This window comes from Pagrus major, chromosome 7 (assembly GCF_040436345.1).
Source record: "Pagrus major chromosome 7, Pma_NU_1.0".
NCBI classification, from domain to species: Eukaryota; Metazoa; Chordata; class Actinopteri; order Spariformes; family Sparidae; genus Pagrus; species Pagrus major.
In genome coordinates, this window is record NC_133221.1 from 18,733,156 (window position 1) to 18,754,340 (window position 21,185).

The 21,185-nt window shown below is 40.2% G+C and overlaps 1 protein-coding gene across 1 annotated transcript; it reads right to left on the minus strand.

Moving 5' to 3' along the window:
* Positions 1-1,701: 1,701 nt before the first annotated feature.
* Positions 1,702-20,261, minus strand: ahcyl1 (adenosylhomocysteinase-like 1). The gene is made up of 17 exons (XM_073470544.1): positions 20,048-20,261; positions 11,130-11,244; positions 9,710-9,853; positions 8,820-8,920; positions 8,621-8,723; positions 8,140-8,234; positions 7,930-8,036; positions 6,188-6,304; positions 5,089-5,152; positions 4,869-4,957; positions 4,644-4,714; positions 4,321-4,415; positions 3,694-3,792; positions 3,215-3,283; positions 2,997-3,075; positions 1,889-2,009; positions 1,702-1,781 (listed from the first exon to the last, which is right to left on the minus strand). The coding sequence occupies exons 1-17, from the start codon at positions 20,237-20,239 to the stop codon at positions 1,775-1,777; spliced, it is 1,668 nt and encodes a 555-aa protein (XP_073326645.1). The 5' UTR covers positions 20,240-20,261; the 3' UTR covers positions 1,702-1,774.
* Positions 20,262-21,185: the final 924 nt, after the last annotated feature.

Consider the following 21,185-nt stretch of genomic DNA (forward strand, 5'->3'; position numbering starts at 1 on the left):
TATCCAGTCAAACAGACAGTTCTCAGCTGGAATGTGAATGAGCAAATGGAAATTTGGTATCAAATTAACAAAGTTACAGCAGTTTGAAAATGTCTTGTGTGAAAGTGGCTTCTTCTCCTCAACATTTTAAGTATAGCCTGTTATCTTTAACATAACATCTTAATCTGCTGTTAGCACATTAAACATGCCTTTGGTTTACACTGGTGCAGGAGAAGCGTTTTTAGGGCGAGTGTTGAATGCCAACAGCAAGAGTCAGGAATTCAAAAGGCACTGAGCCTTTCACAGGCTATTACAAACTCTTAAAATAAACAACATTGGGTCATACTGTTTAGCGAACAAGTACAATATTTCATCACTGTACTGTAATGAAAAGGATGACTGGATGTTACCTTTTAGGGCATGTATGCAGATACCATTCAATGAGGTTACTCAAAGGAGTGATTTGTAAGGAATGGCCAGAATTCAAAGGTAGCTCCAAAAATACAAGGGGCAGCATAACTGCTTACTGCTACTCATTATACTCTTTGACTGTAGCAATTAGCTGTTGTTAGCAAGTAGCTCATATCTTTGAAGCTAAGTAGCCCTAAACGCTGACAGTAGTCTGCCCACACTGAAATCTTGGATCATGGGGGGAACATGGCTGAACATCAGACTGAGAGATTGATGGAGGTCAATAAGTGGTCGAGTGACAAAGTAAGGAGGCGATTTACAGTGTCTCCAGTCAGGACTATGACTCCGGGAACGAGAAGACATCGCAGACCGGGACGGGAGAGGCGTGAAGCGGCAGAGAGCGAGAGTCAGGCATCAGCAGCGAGACGGGCATGTAGAGTTGGAATATTTTCACATCTTACTGAGGATTTATTTAGACCAAATCAGAGATGATTGTGGAAACTGTGTCGGTGAGTTTTAAGTCATTTGTGTCAAGTTTGAATGAAGTGTGTTTTAGGATAAACGAGGCAATTAAGCTTGTCTTAGTACTGACAGAAGCTGAATACTGGTATTTTCTGTTTAGTGAGCAGGAGTACAATTTTTTTTTTAACATTTAGGGAAGTAGGGAACTCGCAGCTGACATACATCTTCCAGCTGAAACTACGATAGTCCTCTTGAGGTACAAAGTGGTATTACGGGACAGGACGACCCCAGGCTAGCTGGTTAGCATGCAACTTCATTATACAATTTTGCAACGCAGTACATATAGATGTCTTTGACATAACGTCAACACTGTTGTTTATTCACAGTCTGTTGATAATGTTTTAATTCTGGCCATATCTTACATATTGCCCCTTTAATGCATGTACAACAAACATTTCTAAAATCAAGTACATTACAATAACGAGTTTGTTTTGGCTCATGGAATGTATAATAAAATGTTAATGTCATTAACAGATAAAACAAAATTCAGTTCCATTCTTCCGGCCATCTTTTGGCACTGTGCGTAGGGTAAACAAACAAATCAACAGCTCTGTGATCTAGTAACAGAAGCATTAGCAACTAAATGAGTACATACACATGAAAGCATGCAAGCAGGCTTTTCTCTTTAAAACACGTGACAAGACAAGTAAAATGTTAGTTGGTTATACGTTGTATGTTCCCTACATGTCTTACTCTTATTTTTCATATGTAACACCATGTCTGAAGTGCTATTAATAAGTTACATTCAGCATAAGTAAAATAATTCCTTCGTTTTGTAGCAATTTAGAAAATAAAATAGATATCTCTGTTTATCCCAGGGCAACTGTGTGTTGAGGATCACACCATCAGTCAGACAGTCTCATTAATACCTGTGAACAAGATTCATGTTATTGTAAACATGTGAATTTGACCATTCATTATCATTGTAAAATAGGAAATGCTCAGAGATGTACAGAGAGTTGGAAGTGAAACATACCTGTAGTAATTGGGTTTGAAGGGGCCGTTCTTATTGAGGCCCATGTACTTGGCCTGCTCGTCAGAGAGCTCTGTCAGGTGGGCATCAAAGTTTGGGAGGTGCAAACTGGCCACATACTCATCTGGAAGAACGACACACATTTTAATCTACACTGTCTGGTGACATGTTCACTGGATGGTGTAATTTTTAGGTCGAGCCACAAGGTGGGAACAATGAGCAGCAGAAATAAAGTAGGCCTTAAAGAAGGCACTACAAAAATGCTATCCAACACTTATCACCATGAAACTTTCCCAGTCGATTATTATCAAGACAAATTCAGTTCAAAATTTTCTGAACTGTTGTGCTTGAATATGCAAATGAGACATTATCTGATTAATTTGCATACATTTCCGAGACAGAAATCTAAAAATTGGATAAAACTAGGTTCAAAATTCTTGTTTTATTTTGTTGACATATTAGAGTCAAAGGTTTTATCAATCCATAAATAGGAAAACAGCCCATAAAAAACTTTTTCATCACGTTTTTACGAATACACTGTCAGGCTAAAAATGACATACGCACAAACCTCTCTGTAAAATCTTTAAAAACATAGATACTGTTTGATGTATGTTAGTGCTCCTAAAGTGGAGATTTAAGGTTCAGAGTATTAAAAAAAATCAAATTTTGAGAAAACAGCCTTTATAAATAAAAATGTCCATACATTTATAGACAAAAAATGGTTAATCACTTAAAAATGACTACTTTATATCACCATGAGCCCGAACCCTTTTATTAACATTAAAACAAATATTTTTTCTTTCACAAGTTATCTAATATTTTATGTATAATATTGCAAAAACATAGGCTATCAAATTGAATAAGGATTCATTTGCATACATTTTCAGAACAGAAATCTGAATTAAAATAAAAATAAACAAATATTTTGGACGTTTTCTTTCCAGGAGTCTGATAGAAGACATGTTATGGAAGCAGAATAGCCCAAAATCTCAAATGTTTTCACCTGTAATGTCTTCTCCCTTAAAAACTGGTTACAACATGCATTTAAATGATTATTCTTAAACTAAATCTATAATCAAAGAAATTTATAAATTGAGTCTGTTTTTCTTACCCATCTTCTTGGGCAGGAGGTACACATCCTGTTTGTAACGTCCCTCCGGAGCATTAAACAACTCAATCAGGGCCAGAGCCTACAGACAGCAGACACACACAATGTAAGGAATGCCAGGAAACTACATGTTTGTTCAGAACAGCAGGGTGGTGTAGTGAGAGAGAAAAGTGTCCTCCAGCTCCCCCGAAAGTAAGACAGACAGAAGATAGACTACTAACCTGAGTTGTAGCAGTGATGGACAGCACAAACGTAGGCACTGTGGAGCAGCTCAGATTTAAGAGGCGACCCTGAAGAATAACAGAGTAGACATATGAACTAAACTGATTCCAAACAGTCACCAAAGCAACCTGAAGCAACAGCATAAAGAAGTTATAATGTGACACAATAAGAATAACATGAAATATATGCAGCTGATGTAAGAACCACAGAGTGAGACACCTGCAGGTCTTTTTATACTCGAGGTTAAACTGACCCAGGAGATTCACTTAGCAGAATTTTACCCAGTCTGCTACATAACCCACAGTTATGACAATTTGCATATTAATACACACCAACATATTTCAGAAGATAAATGCGTCTTAGCATCTAGCTAATGCAAGATGTAGTCAGAGTTTTGTCTTGGTTGTTAAAAAGTGATATAAAACTTTTTTTTTTTCTAATTTCAAGGGACACAGTTAAGATTGTAGAGTGACTTTACCTCTGCAAGAAGAACAACCCTCTTTCCGTCGGGCCAGATGATGTGGTCGACCTGAGAGCGCACCCTCTCCCAGGTCAGCTCGGGGCTGCGCAGACTCGCCTGAGGAAATAAAAGACGGATCAAACTACAACTGCATGACAAATAGAAACATATTACAGGTAGAAGAATAAAGCATACAGCATGGACGAAAAACATCAAGAGTATTCAAACAAAGAAAAGTAGAACATTAAAGTTCAAGATGTTAAAAAAGAGATTTATCCAGTCGAGATGTTGCTCCTGAAGAAGGAGGCATTCTGGATTTCTAAAGTGGGCACGTAAGTGTGGGCATATTACGCTCATTTTATTCTCTGATTTATTTTTAAAATAAATTAGGTTGAAGGAATAAAGAAGTCAGTCTTTGTATCCCCTAGTGTGAATATAGTATTCTATAGGAAACCAGACACAGCCTCTGACACTGTCCTGAAGAACACAGAAAAGCCAAAAACTGTGTGGTGAGGTGTAAAACATGGTTTACTGGAGAAAAGCTGTGCAATGTGTTTTAGTTTTGTCAGACTCACACTGATCTGTAAAAAGAAATTCCCTGACACACACATTAACAGAACAATCTATTACATATGCACACATTACCACATCGATCTCAGTATTGGAGTGTCCCATATTGCAGACAATGCAGCCATTCTTCATTCGGTCGAGCTGTTCTCTGGTGACAACGTTCTTGTTGCCTATAAATAAAAAGAATAAAGACCAGTAATTTGAATTGTGAACAGAGTCAAAGCAGACAAACAAATAGAAACATGCATTTCTCTCACTAGAATGGATTTACGACTACACGTAAACTAAATGTTGTGATTAAACGACGTGGATATTCAAATGAGGCGCGCATTTGTTAGCTGGAAACGCTGTGATTATCAAAGCAGAAGTAATGGATGTCACTGCATGGTGCACAGTACCAGTGCAAGTTATCACCACGTCCATCTGGCGGATGACCTCACTCAGCTTGACCACTCGGAAGCCGTCCATGCTGCATGGATAGACAAAGAGATATTTCTCTTAGATTAAGCAAACGTAACACAAAATGGTGTCTTTTGAAATCAAGGTTAAGTATGACAAATGCACAGCTAGGAGAGCACATTTAGTGAGAGAGCAGCGCTGAATGCTAATAGTTAGTGACTCACCAGGCCTGCAAGGCACAGATGGGGTCAATCTCTGTGATGCACACAATGGCTCCGAGCGCCTTTAAAGCAGTGCAGCAGCCTTTCCCCACCTACACACCACAGCACAGTCAAACAGTTGTAAACAGAATTATACAATACATGTAAACAGGTCTGCTGCACCTGTGAACATTCTTACATCAAAGTGAGATTTCTTTGTTGTTTAAATCAAAGAATGAGTCACCTCTCCATAACCGCACACGACAACTTGTTTCCCTCCAAACATGATATCTGTGGTCCTCTTCAAGCTGGCAGAGACAAACACAATGACACACACTTTTATCCATCTGCTCCACGATTAAAAAAAAAAGGCTGCAGTTGCATGTTTGCAAACAACAGACCGCATTCACACTGCGGCCATTTTTTTCTGACGTCACGCTCAGGGTGGGACGCTGGAGTGCTGGAATAATATCGTGCTGCTGTGTTCCATGTGGCAAATCGTATAAACAGAGGAAATCTGACAAATTGTTAACTTTTCACCGCTTCACGTTTGATCTGCAACTGATGAGATGATGGATATCAAAAATCTGGAGGACATCGGGCCATATTTCAAGATAAAAGATATTTGATAACCCATTAGCTTCTTTTAGACATCAGCTAAAAAGAAAATGTGTAGATTCATTCTAAAATATCAACACACATCTTGGACATATGTATTTAAGCCTGGAAGTGAAACACACTGGATGTAATTAAACAATAATGTTAGCTATGAAGTGGTTGAATGCTAACGTTAGCTAATGGCTTATCAAATATGTTGTTTTACCTTGAAATAAGGCCTGATGTCCCTCCAAATTTTCACTACCCATCATCTTTTCAGTCGAGGATCAGTCAGGAAGTAGTGAAATGATAATGATTTCTCAGATGTGTGTTGATATTTTAGAATTAATTTACTCCTTATCTGCTTTAAGTTATATATATATATAACATATCAATATATATATAACACTATCAAACAGCAACGTTAGCGAGGAAGTGGCTGAATGCTAATGTTAGCAGTTGTCTAACAGAAGCTAATACGATATCAAATATGTTATTCTATCTTGAAATATGGCCCGATCTCCCTCTAGATTTGTACTATCCATTGTCTTGACAGTTGCTTATCAATCAAGAAGCAGTGAAATGATAACTATCTGTCAGGTTCAGTACGTTTATATGACTTGCAACCTGGGAGACAGCATTAAGACATTTGAGCTTCCCACCCTGAGCGTGACGTCAGAGGAAAATGGCCGCTGTGTGAGTATATTGGTCTATGGCGAGCTTTCTGTATGATTGATTCTACTCACCCATCCAGGATAGATTCACGGCAGCAGTACAGGTTGTCAAACTTCTGCTTGGTGACTGAGTCATTCACATTCATGGCAGGGACACACAGTTTGCCAGCCTTAGACAACTGGTACAATCTGAGAAGACACAAGGGGGAAACGTGTTCAGGCGAATACACACATGCACACATCCACACACAAACTGAGCAGCAGTCCTGTGTGACCTTCTACTTTCCGGAGTGTGTGGCTAATTGATTCCAGTGAGAGTTGTACATGCACAGCTGCTGTGACCTGCGGCCGAGCTCTGTCATGTTTCTCAAATGGGCTCCACTCGAATCAGGCCGGTGACCTTTTCAATCTACAGCGTCAGGGTTTATTCATACTGCTATTACTTATATAACTGCTTTGGATACTGCCTGGGCTGACACAGTATACTGTGTATCATTCATCAGGAGGCTTGGTGTGCCTCCAGCTCAGCTCCATCTAGAGGACAAAATAATGTAAACACCTCACGAAAAAGGATTGTAGAAGCAGCTTAAAGGGACAGTTCACCACAAAATCAAAAGAACATATTTTTCTTCTTCTTCATATTTATCCATCTAGATTGTTTTGGAGATATCAGTGTAGAGATGTCTGCCTTCTCTTTAATATAATGGAACTAGATGCTACTCGGCTTGTGCTGCTCAAAGTAAAAAAAAAAAATACATTTGACTTTATCAAGATAATCCACAGACTTAATTGTGAGCAGTTTCACGCAGGAACTATTGTCTTGCTACTGAACAACAAGCCAATTATATCAAAGGACGGAATGAAACATACATCTACTCATGGGTGAGAGGTTAGCTGACCAAGCAAGTTAGCGTTAGAGCTCAGCTTAGGAGGACGCCATTAATGTTTACATCCTGGGCTGGGTTGAAAGAAAACAGTAACTACATGAAACTGCTCACAACAAAGTATGTGGATAATTTAAAGTAAACAGGTCATGATTTCTAGAAAGAGACATCGCTGTTGAATTTACGTGGCTGATCTCTCCAAAACTTGGCAACTCCCACCAAACAATCAAGACAGATAAATATCACTAAAGGTAAGTGAAAAAAATATCTGTATATTTTAGATTTTGGGGTGAACTGTCCCTTTAATCTTAGTGAAAACAGTGCTACAACAGTGGGTCTGATTAGGCTGAATATCTTAGTCTATTAGCTATTAAAGTAATACAGTTATCAGAATTGCAAGGGGGCAAATTACAGTATCTGTGTGCAAAGTGATGTTAAAAAGTGCTTGTAAATCATTTTAGAAGGAAATGTTCTCAAATTCATGAAAACACACACTGCATTGACACAAAAGGGACAGCAGTCACATTGTGAAACTACCTGACAGTAACTGGAATCTGTACATTACGAAAGGGGTTGACAAATCATACTGAATTGCACGAAGCCTAACATGATCCACCTTTGTTTGCAGTCTAAATCGTAATACATCTTTAATTATAAAGTGTTTTCATTATTTTGTCTTCCTCCTTAGGTCCAGTTCAGGTTATTTCAGTGTTAATGGTGCAGTAGGCAATATTTTACAATCCCATGGCACATAAGGACCACAAAACAACTCCCAGGGGTTTGATCAATATTAATAACTGAAAAAGTGTAGCCACTGTCTGTATTACTCATAGTCCATTATGGGCAGTCATAGCTTTGGCCATCATCCATCTTTACTCGTTCACATTAAAAAGACACAGGGGTGTAAAAAAAATCTATTGCCTATCTCACCTGTGCACTCCAGTGACACTCTCCTCCACGATGCCCCGGACCTTTTTGAAGACACTGGGATACTTCTTGTACACCCAGTGGGTTAAGTCTCCGCCATCGTCCAAGATCTGGGACAAATACAGCAAGTAAATGGAAAGATAACACAACCTGTGATAGCACAGTAAAGCCCAGACTGATGTTAAACTTATTATGGGATTGTAAGGTTGATACCATATTGGCCTGCCATCCCTCCGTGTTGACACAGCGATCGATGCACCACCAGAAGTCGTCCTCTGACTCACCCTTCCATGCAAACACAGGTACCCCTGCAGGAAGCAACACACACACACACACACACACACACACGCACACACACTTAATGGTGAGGACAGACATCACAGGAGAAGAGGACTGGCCAGCTGCATGAGCAACAGGTCCATTAGAGCAGCATTACACAGTGAGAGCACAAGCACAGACTGTTGCTTTAAAGTTGCATTAGCGCTAATCCAACTTGACTTTAACACAAGACATTTCAAACAATTAAAAAATCCATGCAACAACACTTTTCAATGCATTATATACATCAATCTCATCTATAAACCTGAAATTACCTTATTTTTAGCTAACAGAAACCTACATTGATAGCCATTTTTCGAGCTGAAGACCCACCAATCATCTCACATGTAACATCTTAGAGGAGAGAGGGTCTTACCTGTTTCAGCAAGTGCAGCAGCCACCTCATTCTGAGTAGAGTAGATGTTACAAGCAGTCCAGCGACACTGGGCCCCGAGGGCCACCAGAGTCTCGATCAGGACCTAAGAGGGAACGATGCAATAAACAGATACATGAATAAGGAGCAGAGATGAAGAAGACTCAGAGAGATCTGCAGTGGAGACGATGAGAGGACGTACCGCTGTCTGAGCAGTGATGTGAGTACAGCCTACTATCTTCGCTCCAGCCAGTGGCTTCTCCCCCTGGGCTCTCTTCCTCAAGGAGATCAGAGCAGACATATCTGCAGAGGAACATATTGAGCCAAAGGACATGCAGGTCAGGTTTCGTTTTGTGAGAGGAGAAGAATGGCAGACCATTTTGAATACAGAATTAAGCCCTTTTTATACAAGGTGGATGTGCAGTAAATGGCTGTAAAATGGAGACTGATTAAACAACATCATCAGCAACAGCTGTTGCTGCTCAGGCTTTGAGTCTGAAGAAGACTTGTCAAGCACTCACGCCTACATGTCACACACATGGGCAATGTAAACAGCCAGAGAGACAGAGACGGGAGATGAGGTATCAAAAGAGGAAAATTAGTAACAAGTGATGAATAGAGCTGAGAGAAAGAACTGCGATCATGTTTCCAGAATCATATTGACACTGCCCCAGCCTTGGGTCAGAAACTATTTTGAAATCAGGAGGAGACAACCTTTATCAAACAGTGTCTCAGCAGCAAAACCAATGCCATATGATACGTATCTGGGAACAGAGTCACAACAGGTAGCACAAAGCTCTTTTTGTTTAAATGGGAATGATATCACAGTATCTCAGTAAGATCACAGAAAATGATTGATAATACACTCTCATTTACTCTTTGTGCAGGAAAAATGAATCCAAACGAGACCAGACCCTATAGATCCAATCTCAACTCGAACTACTTTACTGCTAAAAATGCTGCGTTTTTGAGTAATTAATCAAAAAAGAATCTATTCATCCATCATTCATGTCGTGATGTTTAAATTTACAAATGGGGGGAAAAAAATCAATAATCTTTAAAAAGCCTGTGTGCCTGTGAGGTCAGACATACCTTGTTCTGCAATTTCGATTTCACGTCGGCCAAATTCGGCCTGCTTGATGTTCTTCACACAGAAGTCACTGCTGCCGTGGGTGTTGACCTGGGCCTTGTCCCGAGGGGAGGTCTCATCATCAGAGCTGTCGGTGTACGACGCAGCTGAGAAACGGAGACACAAAAGGTCACTATTGTGGAAAAGGATACAAAAGAGCCAATTATGAAATATAAACTTCAAATCCATTGTGTGAGGGGTGGAGCTGATGTGTGAGTGTGTGCTTCCTTGTGTGTGTGTACTGTACGTTTATGTGTTTATTACTTGTGTGTAAAGCCTGACTGATAATGGCTAGATTTTTTAAGCTGACGTTGATATTTGGGAGTTTTAAAAACTGATTCTGGCTGATGGTGGCTGATATGAACAATAATCTGAATACGGATCCTTAAAATGTTTTCAAACAATTGTGAACGAGATACATACTAAGCAGGATATTTTACAAAATCAACACTGTTTCTAAATTACTTTGAACCCAGTTTGGCATTTCTGTACTGCATTATCTTTTAAATACTGGCCCATTCATTGTTACAGCATAACTTTTATTTTGTATTTGTATATGTTGCTTTTGTTCATGGGTGTACATAATTTATTTCATAAAAATGATATAAATTTCTAGATAGATAAACTTAATGGGTCATAAGGGTCATCATGGTTTCAATTCTAAATCAAAAGATAATTGAAATGAGCATTACGTGTCAGTTATCGAAATCAAAAGCAGGATTTGCAAATCTCCCAGTATTTTTTTTTTGTGTCTGGCATGTGTCCATTGCTTGTCCAAAGAAAAACAACACCAATACTTGCAGGGTGTGTAATGCTACACACACGGCAGAACATGTGGGTTTTACAGATGAGGAAACTCAACCGGTTGTTGTAATGTGACCCTCTGCCATTCAGTTTGTTCCCTATTCATTGTTAAATTATTGTTATTACATTTTAAATAAATAATTTCACTTTGACCATATGGCCTGGTGTGGTACATTCCCAAAGAAGATTTGGCAATTATCTCACACTTGAAACCGTGTATGAATCTTTTTAAAGAAGCATTTGAAAAGCTGTCAGGGCATAAAGCCAATGATCTCTTTACAGTATCAGTATCAATCCAGACTTAATAGTCGACAACGGCATCAGTGCAGGAAAAAAATATTTCAGTCTAAAAATTAGAGGAAATCGTGCCATAAAATTAAATTTGCGGATTTGGAGATTCATGACACCCTTACTGGTCAGTGCTTCAAATTTACAAAGCAAACAACTTCTGCAAACATGTGTGAGTCAAGGTCTTACACTGACCTGCAATCTCAGCAGAAATCATTTATAATTACTTTTAGTAGACAAAAATACAGTTTGTATTTTAACATCCCTTGGAAAATTTCAGGTGTGCCGTACCTGAGCTGTAGCTGTCTGTGGAGGACTGCGAGATGGACCGAGAGAGGGAGCGGCGTCCTGCCTTGGTCGGGTACTTGCTGAATTCTTGTTTGTCCTCCGTGTTAGCGAACTGGATCTAAGAACCAGAACAAAACAGTGCACAATGTCAACACAAAAGGCAAACACAATCCAGATATTACTGTTAAGACTTTGTTCTGTCTGTATGCGCTGATTAAGCATTAACAATGAAATCGGGGGAGCGAAGAAGAGTGAGGAACAGAGTGTGCCATAATCATCACACATTAACAGCGATGAAAAACACTCTCAGTTATGTGTTTAGGTTAATTTGTTCACAGTCTTTTCATTTATATTTGAACTCATTTTACTGTTTCAGCCACTAAAACGCTCCTTTTTAAAGGTAAATCAGTATATCCCAGGTGGGTCAGGAAGAAGGGAGCTGGAGCCTATTTTTAGATGTCTCATGCTGCTCTGTGATTTATGCTTTGTTCAAATACACAGGCTTCAGTTGTTGCTGTGTTTCACCGTGTCAACCCTACCCTTCAAAGAACCCAAGATCAAAGAGCTGGAAACACATAAAGTGAATCAGCAGCACAGAGCTAGCTCGGCTATTTTCTAGCCTTTAACAGAAGATTAAAGTCTCACCTGTCCGGTCTTTGGGGTCACCTTACCAAACCACAGTTCATCCAATATTTTAAAGTCATATCATTCAGCTACTAACTAACAGCCAGAGCCTGGTGTGAATCTGGCTCTATTTACGGCTTGGCAGGGTACAATTAGACTAGGATCTGACAAATCCACTAAGTGTCATTTTAACACCCTGAAACTATAACAGTCAGGCTGTGACAGCAGAAGTCAACAGTCAGTTGTAAATATTAGAAACAGTAGAGGGGCTGCACACCGAGACGCTTTAGTAAACTGGGTCAGTCAGGACGGTGAGGAGTTACTAGTTACAGTCCAGCAGAGTAATCTAAATACAGAGAACCTAAAGGCAAATATACTTCATTTTCACAAACATAGCAGCCCAGGTGGGCTGGAGGCTGTCGCTTCTATTTTGCTTACAAAAGACTGTTTCAGGTAGATGCGCTACTCAGCATTTTACTTAAATAGGAAGTTTGCAGGTGGGTTTCAGGTCTGAGCCTAATAATGTCATTTGCTGCTGTACTTCCATTGATATGCTCCCATGTAAGACTCAATATCACATCACGTAAACACTGATGATTATTATTGCAATATATTGGTTTGAGAAGAGGGTGAAGAATTAACATTATCTTGCATAAAAGACACATGTAAACCTTTCCAAGAAATCCTTCAAGTGTCTTAGAGGCTTAGTGGCAAGTTGGCTCCAATCCAAGCTCAAACTCTGATGTTGTGTCTCTCGTCTTTCTCACAACGCTGTTTAATTTCACAACATTTTACACTGTCGTGCAATCAAGAGGGGCGGACATGAACATTCACACATTCATTTTTAATAACTTCCTCTTTTGTTTGTGTCTTCATTATTTTGTTTTCATGGCAGTTGAGTGAAAATGTTTCAGAGCAAGGTTTTATAATATTAATGTTTTTGTTACTTAGATTCTCTAATTCCTCATCATTTGACAAAATCCAAATGTTTTATTTAATAATGTTAGAACACAAGGTTATAGTCATTTCTCAGCAGTAAGTGACTTCCCCTAAAATTTCTACACGTCTTTGTTCTCACCCTTCACCTACATGATAAATCCTTTCAAATGTCTTCATTCATTGCGACAACGCCGCAGGATTTACCTTGTTCTCTTATTTTAGATGTCCATAGTACGTGTTTGCACTAAAAACTAACGTGCAGGCCAGCTGAGTTGACACAACACACAGATGATAATTCCGGGAACACATGAACGCCAGACTGACAACAGTGAGTCTGGCCGCATTTAAGTGTGATGTGCACCGCACACACAGACATCAGCCTGCGACAGGTCTTGCAGGTGAAGCTGAACGTTAATGATTATGACATTGAGGAGCAATGACACAACATTCACACAATACTAAATGAAAAGAAATTCTTTGCACTGTCTAACATAATGCTAAGAGTAAGCTCAAAACTGGATGAAACTAGCACACGACTCAGGTGGTAGGGCAGAACTATTATTTTCATTATCAATTGAACTGAAGATTACATTCCTGAGTCTTCAAATTGCTGTCAGTCCAAAACCCATAGACTCTTGAATTACTGACAAAAATGACAAAGAAAAGCAGCAAATCCTCACATTTACGAAGCTGGAACTAGTGAATGTTTGACATTTTTACTTGAAAATGACTAAAACGATCCATCAATCACCAAAATAGTTGGCTATTAATTTTCTTTTAATTGTCTAAAGGTTGCAGCTCTTCCTTGTGGTCACCACACAAACATTAGCGGAAGCTGATTGAATGGGGCTTCATACGGACAACACTAACATAATTAATGACCCCTAAGGGGGAAAATACTTAACGCAGTAGTTCTGCTTTATGTGAAACCGTTTTACCTCAAATTTGAAAACATGTGATGTTTACCTCAATGACATCCATACATTTAAAACTAAAGTCTCTGTGACAGAAATGGCTAAAACAGTAGTAACCTGATTCACTTAGTGTTTATATCTCACAATCCCATTTTCCATGTGCAGTGACACCTCAACAATCTACTATGTCAGTATGCGGAAACTCAAGAAGCTTGTGAGACAGTGTGAACTGAGCACATCTCTGCATGTCGGCTTTCACAATTGAGAGTGTGCTCTGTCTCATACACTTGCAAAATACTTTTATGTTTGCTTTGCATCAGTTTGGACTCTTGAGGATCCAGCAGAGCTTTTGCACAGTCTCCTGCATTGTTCTTCCCCCAATTCACAGGCATCAAAATCAGAGACAGCTTCTCTTTAGGTCACAGCTTTAAGGAAAACAAGAGGTTAATCGGATTAATGATGAATTACTCAGTGTTATTTAAGACAGCATTCTGTCTCTACTACTCTTACACAGTGAGTGAACTATCCCAGAGGTGAGCTCTGACAGCAACCTTGGCCTTTTGAGGAGACGACTGAACTTTCAGCTGAACAATTTTGTTGCAAGTCAAAGATAAACACATCTGTGTGGTCCGCATTGTTGCATAACATATAAAATCATTCTACATAACTGCAACAAGAAGACAGAAAAACTTGTGACATGTCAGAAGTAACTCCGGCACATCTGTGTGTGGGATATGCAGTATCTTTAAGAATAAGTGTGCTGGATGAGCTCCCGGTGATGCATTAGTAGCGACTCACCCTTTCTCTCCCGTGCACATGTTTGTGTGCCATGGCTGCCAGTCACTGCCTGGTCTCTCCAGTTTTCCAGCCAACTTCCCTGTGCCTGTGTGTCCTCTGTGTGTGATGGTACTAGGTGTCCCTGATGCTATTATCCCAGAACACTCCCAGGCAGAGCCGGGGGGAGGTTCCCACCTATTATCGTGATTTCTAATGGCCAACCTGGAGGGGGAGAGAGAGGCCTAGAGAGAAAGGGGGAGGTTGATTCCAACTGAGCCTCTCTCTCTCTCTCCCTCTTTCTGTTTCACTCTGGTTCTGCCCTTGACAACAGGCTGCTAAAGTCAGAAGGTTGCGTTTTGTGCTTGATTTTTTTAAGTGCTGAGAGAGCAAATGCAGGATATGTATGTACGCACAAACAAGAAACAGGGAAAACATCCCATACACACACTAAGACAAAAAGCACATTTGCTTCCAGCTTTTACTTTCAGGCTCCTGGTTTGGACTACTAAATAAAAGGGGATTGACAGGAGGAATTAAACCCTGTTCCCATTAGCCTTCTGCTGCATCAATAAGCGGCCCATCCAGTCCCATCCTACAGCTAAAAATACCCTTTCTCTCTTAGATAGCAGGCCAGGTCACAGACTTAAGCTGTGGTGTTGCTGTCAGCCTGCAGTGTAAAGGGTTCAATGGAGGTCTGGCATAAGGCGAAATTAACTACTTAGCCAGACTCTACTCGTGCTCCACAGTGCCATCTACCTGAGAAGACACGCAGTCTAATCCACCTTAGATATTAGTGGTCACGCTCAACAAGCCAATGACAGAAGCATTTGATCTGAAGATTTGATTGAGCTCAAATGGTGTGCAGACACTGAAGCGATGCTCAAGTCAAAGAAGAGGTTCCTCAGACAATAATCACTGTACTGTACTTCCTTGGGTCTATGAGGCGCCTGTTTAGATCAACGCATGCATAACGGATTACTGTGTTGTGAAGAAAACATACAGTGTGCTAATCCTTCTGCCAGGACAACATGACCTTAAGAAGAAACTATAACTTGTATTTACCATATACCTCAATCCTCAGGTATTTCATTAAATAAATGGGAAGGGTATGCAACCCCACCATTTGTAATATTATTTTGTTTCAAACATGAGAAGGCAAATAAGCCAGAATGCTGAGTACACATCCTGTAGTTAAACCAGGGAGAGAGAGAGCCTTTAAAAAAACCACAGGCATGACTGAGAACAGCTTTAAAATGATGAAACATGTCAGTATGGATGTGTTATATTTCTCAGCTTATGGTGACTTTTCCCTCTATGTTAATATTGGTCACACTGTGGAGCAAACCTGTGTGGATATGGCAGACTTTCAATGAACACTACAATGAAACTGTTGTTGTCAGTGTTATTTTTCTAAATACAGCTTGATGGACTTATTATGTGATTTCTTTTTTTGTGTGTGTGTTTGCAGGAAAAGGTAACAGTCCTGATCGTGCCCAGGAAAAGATAATCTCCAAAGACACCCCCAGCATATATTTGGAAGGGTTAGAGGAGGCCTTTGGACTCTTTTGGGCCAATTCATTACCCTGGGCTCGGGACAACTGGCCAGTCTGAGGTGCTGTTCCTAAAGAAAACTGGTGCAGTTTACGTAATTCAGCTCATTCAAATTTAGTCTCTCAAGTTCTGATCCCTCCACATGAGGTCACCAAAGTCACACATTTTCAAATCCTACACTGAAGGGGCTTTAAAGGTTAACAAAACAACATTCACTGCCACTAGATATCACACTAAAGCAAAACCCAAGTTTGAGACTGTATCAACATTTGTAAGTGTGAAACCACTGGAAAAGTTTTAAGGAGACCTCTGGACCGTTTCCAGCAGAGCTGGATGTTATGAGAAACATTTTATTTTAGCTGTTTAGCTGTGATATAAGTAAGTTTCATACCAGGCCACCTTGTTGAAAACGGATGTGGGTAGGACGAAGAAGGACTCTCATGCATGCGTGGCTGGACCGGCTACCAAAACTACGTGCAGAGAAGCTCATATCACAACACACACAGGGGGAGTGAGACGTCAATCTCTGTTCAGGATGCCATTACCCCACTATATTTTACATAACAAGTAGCTGTTTGGTGCCGTATTAATGTTCAAAATATCACATCTAAAACCTATTTTTTAACGCAGAGGTCTGAAGCTGAGTTGAGTAGAGAATTCTATCTATATAATTTACTAAACTGCATGTTTAAACACCTTCATTTAAATTTGCCTGTAGAGGGGAAACAATCAGCACTTGACCTTCATGAAACCCTGCCATAATGTTGGCAGACAAACAAGACGAGATGGTGGAAATAAGAACACGTTTGAGAATCTCTGTAAAACTGCCCACAGGGACGAGATAGAAATGATGATGCATGAACAAATTCACAGTGAGCGAGTCCCATTCCCAGGGGGGCGTATTGTGTAACTGCTGGATGGATTCAGAGAGTGGAGGCAGAGTAGTGGTGTTCTTTGACTCACCCACCCACACGCTCTCTCTCTCACACACAAACACACACACACGCACGCACACACACACACACACACACACACACACAAAGTCATTTCATTTTTAATTTGTAACATTGATTGTTTTTGTTCAGGGCAGCTTTCAGTTGATTATGTGACAATGCACCAGCCTCAGTTGAGCAGACATCCACCTCTACTTGCTCAGCTGTGATCTGTGATTTCAATTAGTTTTATCTTTTTACTTTTCATTTGCAGTTTTTGTTTAATTCATTCATTTTTTCCCATGTAAACAGGTGGCTCAGTTTGACACGGGGCTCTCACATTTATTCACAACACGCTGCTTTGTTTTCACGAGCGGAGTGAACATTCCTTCCATCCAATATGTTTTCAATCTGGCTCCCTGAGGCGACTCACGGTCCACACATTATTGCCTCGTCAGACAGGGGGTCTGAGCCAATATTTTGAAGTCTGTGAGCCCCGCTGCTGGGAAAAAAGTTCTTTTTATTATTCTGATTATTTTGTCCACCTCTTACACCAAATACTACAAGTTTTAGTGCACTGAAATCACAAAGGCAAGACATATCATTCAGAATAAACACTACTGGCACATTATATTAAAAAGCATTAACTCACGAGTAAAGGCCAGTTTAGTGAAGTAGTTTTTGTTTAGACTGTCAGAGATGTTTATTCCCATTTGTGATGATTTATAAGGCTGTATTTATTTATTTGCTTGTTAGTTTGTTTAACAGGGACCACACAGATAAACACTGTTACATAAGGACGAGCAGTGACAGAAATATAAAGTACTGGTCTGCATGTGACTACTTGTCTGCCTGTGCGTCTGCCACTGCAGTTTTCCTGTGCTGGGTACAAGTCATCGTGACTTCTGCTTCTGCAATGTTTGTCACAGATTCATACGTGACCTAATGAAGTCAATGACTCATGTCAATCTGAACATTGAGAGTTTTTAAGGCAACATATGGAAGTAAAATGAAGACAAAAACAAGGCGATTATTTGATAAAGTAAAGGAATCATGATTAACATGAAACATGCAGCATCGGATTTAGGAGGATCTATTGGCAGGAAGAGCTGGAAATATTTATATTTTTGAATGTGAACTAAAAACCTATTCTATTCAGTATGGCCTTCATGTTGTGTTTTGTAATTTTATGGTTTTATTGTTTATACTTATTTTATCTTATTTATTTTTACACCATTACTTTTGTGTTTATCAGCATTCTATTTTATTGTATGAACATTTTTTAATCTTAATCCATTTGTATCTATCATTTAGTATTTCATCATCTTAATTTCATGGTAACTTTCAGAGCTTGTATTATCTTTTATTATTTTAACTACCCATATTTTATTGCAATCTTGTTGTGCATTAGTCTCCAAATCCATTTTCTGCATATACATGTGTGTGTGTCTTTGTTACTTTAGAATAAACCTGTTATAACTACAGAGGGAGGAGGGCCGCTTCAACGGAGTCCGCCATGTTTCACTGCCATCATCCCACAGTAGTCCAGAATGGACCGACCAAACTCTGGCTCGAGAGAGGGTCCTTTAAATTTTTTGCGCTTTTAGTGGCCTATGTGTAGTGAAGACGAGGGGTATTTAGCTGGTTGTAATCTGCATCCTCAACACTAGATGCCAGTAAATCCTACACACTTGAGATGTGAGATTTAAAAATTACATGAAGATCAGCAGTCGGTGCCAGACTAGAAGGTCATGTCAGTCACAAGCACTGCATTATTATTTAATGTGTCACGCACAACCCGACTGAAATGAATACTGAATTTGTGAGGCTGGTATCAGGATAAAATAACATTTTGCACAGCCTCACTGGATTTAGAATAATTCTAAATATCTATGAATAGAAAACACAAGTACAATACATTAAAATAAAGTATAGATTATAAGGATACCAGGACTTGTTGCTGTACTTACCAATATATTAACATATCAGGACACACACTGCTGCATCAAGCTCTAGCTCTTAAAATCATGTGCACAAGTAATGACAGTTATCATAACTTAAAGGTCACCTTGAGGGACAGACAAATGCTTCGCAATCGAGCTGACAAACTGGACAATATGGTATCAAAACATCCCAGAGAATTTCATGATCAGCTCTGTGAAACAGTCTGGGCTAAAAGCGTTCCCCAAAACCAGGTCAATTTAAACACCTGAGCAAGTTAGTTCTGAGACACAAAGAAGCAAATCCCTGTCCGTCCCATGTTTGTCCACCGCCTGCTGCCAGCTGTGACACACGGTGGTGGATCTGTAATGATATGAGCAGCCACCTCGAGGGAGTCTTTCACTCTGATGATCGCTATGTGGCGTTGTGTAACAGCCAAGAAATTCAAGGCCTATTCTCACAGGTGCACCTCGTGCTGCAGAAACATGCTCATTATGCTGTTCTTGTTACTAACAATGATGATGCCCACACATGCACGCACACTCCTGAACAAATACAAGATTGATACACGAACACAAGGATGAGTTCACTGAAGGAAAAAATTCTCTGACTGCAGTTCAAGATGGATTGAAATTCTTCAGAAGGCAAAGCCTACATCATGCTTAGTGTGCAGACCCCCTGTGAGGTCTTGCATTTCTTCACTTGCAGAGATGTTGAATCAGAGGTTTAAGAGCTCAACTTGGCTTTTAGTTGTTTTCCTGCCTACAGATTGTTGGCATGATGTAGACATTGTGATTTAAAAAAAACAGGAAGGCAGATTTTACAATGATCCAGTCTTGATGAGAGCTGAAATTATATGTTGTTACCTCAGTAATAACAGAGCAAAAGCTATGATTAGACCCGTGAAGCAAAAGCTTTTCTTTGTGGCCTAAGTTCCCCAGATTCTTTAGTTGGATGTGACTATTTCAAATATAATTTTACATGGAGTGACCCCCCCTCAGCGGGATGGCTGCAACATACAGTAACTGTGTAAATGTGTGACGCTGCAGCATCACATCCATCAGTTGTCCGTGGATCTCTGTGCTGAAAAATGCAGAAACACACAGCACACAGCCTGCCCTTGATGTGCAATAGCTCTCCGCTGCAGTACAATGCGTACGTCCTGCTCTCAGATGCCTGCCGACAGCACACACGGTCTCTGTGCCCGGCGGCTGTGACTGATGGCGTGCATCACGTCTCTTACCTTCTTGACGGATTTCAGAGTGGGGACTGCGGTGAACGCTGCGGAAGGCATTTCCCCGACATTCATATTCACATCACTGCTGTTTTTGCTGACAGTCAACGCTGAGTATTTCTCCGCGACGTTTTCGGTCTCTTTGACATATTTCGTGGCTTGTTTCACCTCCGCCTTGCTGTCCACAACCGAGTCGGTCATCGCATCCAGGTGACAGTGACACTGTTACAGGAGAAAGAGGAGAAGCCGGTGCCGGACTCAGTGCACACTAACGTTAGCTTCTTGCTCTCGTCGTTAAGCTTCGTGGATTAAAATCACCGAAGCACGCTGAAGCACTCGGACAAGACCTCGGCGATTAGTAGGCTGCTTCAGGAGAGATTAACCTGTTATCTAGCTTCACTACTTTGTAAAAGAGCGGGTCCTCCAGGTCTGCTGTCATCCACAGACGGCAACATCTCCGGCAGGAGGGGGCGGTTTGTTGAGGGTGTCACCTGAGCCCGTGGGCAGTGTGTAGGCGGTGATAGTCCGGTCAGCGCCGCGCTCAAGCAACGGCACATTCAAAATGGCGTCAGCTCAGGTTAATTAACTTGGCAGGATATATTAGTTTGGTTTGTTGGCTTGCTACTTGTCAGTCAGTTCTGTTATTTCCTTAGCTGCCTAACTGTGAAGCCCGGAGTTGAGTCTCCCAGGAGGATGAGTACAAGTCCCGCCTCCTTCGCTATGATTGGCTGACCGTGGTACCTACGTTTACAATCTGAAGCGTCTGATTGGTCGGCCGTGCTTTGGACGGTTTTAACCTGGGAGGTCTAACTCAGGGCAAAATCAATACTTTTTGTCCCATAGCCTCCAAGAATTTCAATTAACTGTGCTCCTTTGTTATGTAACGTTTGACAAATGATTTAAATGACGACTACACACCCAATTTAAATGGTCTTTGCTCAGAATCATTGATTTAGATAATATAATGCTATCAAACAGTTACATTACATGTACTCAAAGGTAGTATGTACCCCAGAACATATTTGAAGTACTCTATATAGTTACTAGATACTTTAGATTTTGAAGATTGACATTTTAAGCACAAAATATACACATTTATTTTTGAAATAATAATAATATATATATATATATATATATATATGTATAT

Coding starts and splice junctions, on each gene's coding strand:
- ahcyl1 (XM_073470544.1), bottom strand. CDS start 20,239: ATGACCGACTCGGTTGTGGACAGCAAGGCGGAGGTGAAACAAGCCACG. Junction 8,921..9,709: donor AATCGAAATTGCAGAACAAG/GTATGTCTGACC, acceptor GTTCCTCTGCAG/ATATGTCTGCTCTGATCTCC. Junction 3,793..4,320: donor CCAATACTGAGATCGATGTG/GTAATGTGTGCA, acceptor TTATTTCCTCAG/GCGAGTCTGCGCAGCCCCGA.